The sequence below is a fragment of the Primulina huaijiensis genome, unplaced genomic scaffold (genome assembly GCF_012295235.1).
Source record: "Primulina huaijiensis isolate GDHJ02 unplaced genomic scaffold, ASM1229523v2 scaffold24473, whole genome shotgun sequence".
In the NCBI taxonomy this organism is placed as follows: Eukaryota; Viridiplantae; Streptophyta; class Magnoliopsida; order Lamiales; family Gesneriaceae; genus Primulina; species Primulina huaijiensis.
Window position 1 is genome coordinate 1 of NW_027356014.1, and position 3193 is coordinate 3193.

At 34.5% G+C, this 3193-nt stretch overlaps 1 protein-coding gene across 1 annotated transcript; it reads left to right on the forward strand.

Moving 5' to 3' along the window:
- The first annotated feature begins 11 nt into the window (after window positions 1-11).
- LOC140967196 (uncharacterized) lies at window positions 12-846 on the forward strand. The gene is made up of 2 exons (XM_073427597.1): window positions 12-143; window positions 239-846. The coding sequence occupies exons 1-2, from the start codon at window positions 60-62 to the stop codon at window positions 692-694; spliced, it is 540 nt and encodes a 179-aa protein (XP_073283698.1). The 5' UTR covers window positions 12-59; the 3' UTR covers window positions 695-846.
- Window positions 847-3193: the final 2347 nt, after the last annotated feature.

A 3193-nucleotide genomic window follows, 5' to 3' on the forward strand; every position in this document is an offset into this window, starting at 1 on the left:
CACAATATCAAAGTCGTCTAAAGTGGTTCAAAGGAAGATACAGCAATTATTGTAAGCTTATGCGTCATAACTCTGGTTTTGGATGGGATCCTGAGACAAAGAAATTCACGGCTAATGACGAAGTATGGGAAGATTATTTTAAGGTGAGAGTCTTCGAGTTAAAAAAAAATAAAATTTATGTTTACAATTAGATTTATAACTAGCTTAACACTTGATGTTATTTTTTTCTCTTTACCAGTCTCACCCTAAACATGAACACTATCGGACAGACACTTTTGAGGATTATGAAGACCTGAGAATTGTGGTTGGGACTGGAACTGCTACAGGAAAACACTCAATTGGAGTAGGAGATGACACTGATGCAAGAAAATTTGAGATAGAAGAAAACAGGGGAACTAGTTTAATAGACGATTATGTGTTTGATCACAACATTGGTGAATATTTCGTGCAAAGCGACGGACAAGAATCTTCGTATCAACCTCCATTTTTCGAGGACTCTATTTCACCATTACCCTCTCAGCCCATAAGTTCAGAGGTTCCAGCAACAACTAGGAAATGGGATAGGACCGAGTTTGAAGCAAAATCAAACACATTCAAAAGTATTGACCCAAATGCTATGCATGAGTTCTCCCATAGTCTTGAGAAGGTGGTTTCTAAGATAGAATCAATAGGGAATGCAGGTGACACTTGTTGAGATGCTATCAAGGAGGTCCCAAATTTGGATAATCGTACTCGATATAAGGTGCTTGATTTACTCAATACCAGATCAAAAAAGATGGATTTCTTGAAAATGACCATTGAAGAGCGTTCGGGATGGATAGATTATAAATTGAATGAATGAGTATGTTTTGAAACACAATTCTTAAAGAGTTACCTTATGTTAAAAATTCTATTCGCATTGTTTCGAATTGTTTTTCTAATTATTGATCTAGTAGAAAACTCTTGAATTTTGGATGATTTATATAAGTTTTTTGTTGTTTCTTGAACATATCTTGTTTGATACATGGCATGGTTTTTAATAAATTTATAGAGTTTATTTTATTTTAATTATCTGTTTGATATCAGGTAGTTTATTTAAATGTCAAATATCAACGTCGATGAAGTAGAAGAACAAATGGAAGAAGATGAATTTGAAGAAGAATTACACGAAACTATTAGGTTTTTGTTAGTTGAAGTTCGTGGGAGCCTCTATACTTTTACTAAGCATATAGCTAACATGAATCGTGAACGTGTCCATCGTCCTTTAAATCGACGACCAATAACTTCAAGGGGATACGATTATATTCATAAAATATTAAAAGAAGATCCAACAAACTTTCGAGAGATTTATAGAATGTACCCCGATGTATTTTTAAAATTGTGCAACATCCTTAGAGAGAAAACACATTTACAAGATACAAGATACATTTGTATTGAAGAAATGCTTGCCGTATTTTTACTCGTTGTTGGTCATAATACCCGATATTGCTTAATTCGTAAAACCTTTGAACGATCACACTACAATACAAGCCAAAACTTCAACAAGGTGTTGAAAGCATTAAATAGCATTGCAGCAGATATGATGGTCAAACCTGGATCTGCAGTGCCCGAAAAAATAAGAGAGAGTACAAGATTTTATCCTTATTTCAAAGTAAGTAATGAAATTCTTTTTGTTGTTTTTGTTATTGATGTTGTTGTAATTATTATTATTATATTGTTGTTATAGGATTGCATTGGAGCTATTGATGGCACTCATATTCCTGCCACGGTGTTTGGGCGTGATACTAATAGTTATCGTAATCGTCATGGGACGATTTCTCAAAATGTTTTAGCAGCATGTAACTTTGATTTAGAATTCATATATGTGCTCAGTGGATGGGAGGGATCTGCACATGATTCAAACGTATTGACAGATGCTTTATCAAGAAATAACGGGCTTAAAGTGACACAAGGTTATTTTTTTAATGCTACTAGCTTATTTAATTTTTTTTATTTTTTAGGATTATATATTCTATACATTAGTTACTTGATCCTACAAAATATGGTTTGATAGGTAAATTCTTTTTAGTGGACGGTGGATATCCAAATCGACGTCAATTCTTGGCTCCTTTTCGTGGTGTGCGTTATCATCTCCAAGATTTCACTGGCCAAGGTCGCCACCCTGAAGATGCAAAAGAGTTGTTCAATCTCCGTCATGCTTCTTTGAGGAACGTAATTGAAAGGTTATTTGGCATATTTAAATCGCGGTTCAAATTATTCAAAACTGCTCCTCCGTTTAAATATACAACACAGACAGAGATTGTATTGACTTGTGCTGGATTACACAATTTTCTTCGCAAGGAGTGTCGTTCTGATGAATTTCCAGTTGAAACCGAGATTGAAGTTCCACCATCTTCATCAGAACAAGTTTACGAAGATGACAACTTTGGTGAATTATTCGATACACAAGAACAACAACGGACAAAAGCTAATGCATGGAGAGATGCTATAACAAATCAAATGTGGAGCGATGTTGATCATATTGTCAATATAAGTTAGATTTTATTTCATAAAATACTGTTGAAATTTTATCAAATTGTCATACTATTTCGATTTTTTAATCTAATATTCACAAAAAGAAATTGTTATATATTCTAAATTTTTTGATTAATTAATAATTTATGTTAGAATTGGTTAGGATCGAGAAGTTCAATTTTTTGAGTTCTAAATTGACTAGTGATTCATTATTTGTTAACTGAAAAAGTTAACAGAAGTCTACAAAAGTCTTGCAAAAATTCTACAGGAGTCTATGGAATTCTGTTTAGAAATCTGTGAGATTCTACAAATGTCTGTCAAATCCACAAAAGTCTTTTATTAAAAAAAGTCATTAAAAGTCGTTAAATCTCTAGGTTGAATACACCCATGTTAGATTTGCCTTCTCTAGCTTGGTAAGTCGGACCACCCCTAGTTTTTAATATTGCAGTTTTGTCCTAGTCTTTCCCCTTCCCCCCTTCAAACATGTCAAATTCTCCTTCTGCACCATCGGGTATTCCTTCCCTAGCCACTGAGCAGTCTGATACTCTGAAGAGGTGAAAGCCATTTTTCAAAGAGAATCTTATAGCTCGTACTATTCGGAGGGCCTTTCTATGGAGGATCTCAACCCCCTGACCTCTGAGAAGATAGCCGCCCCAGCCCTGGGCAAAGACTATACTGATCTCGAATACCCGATGACCAC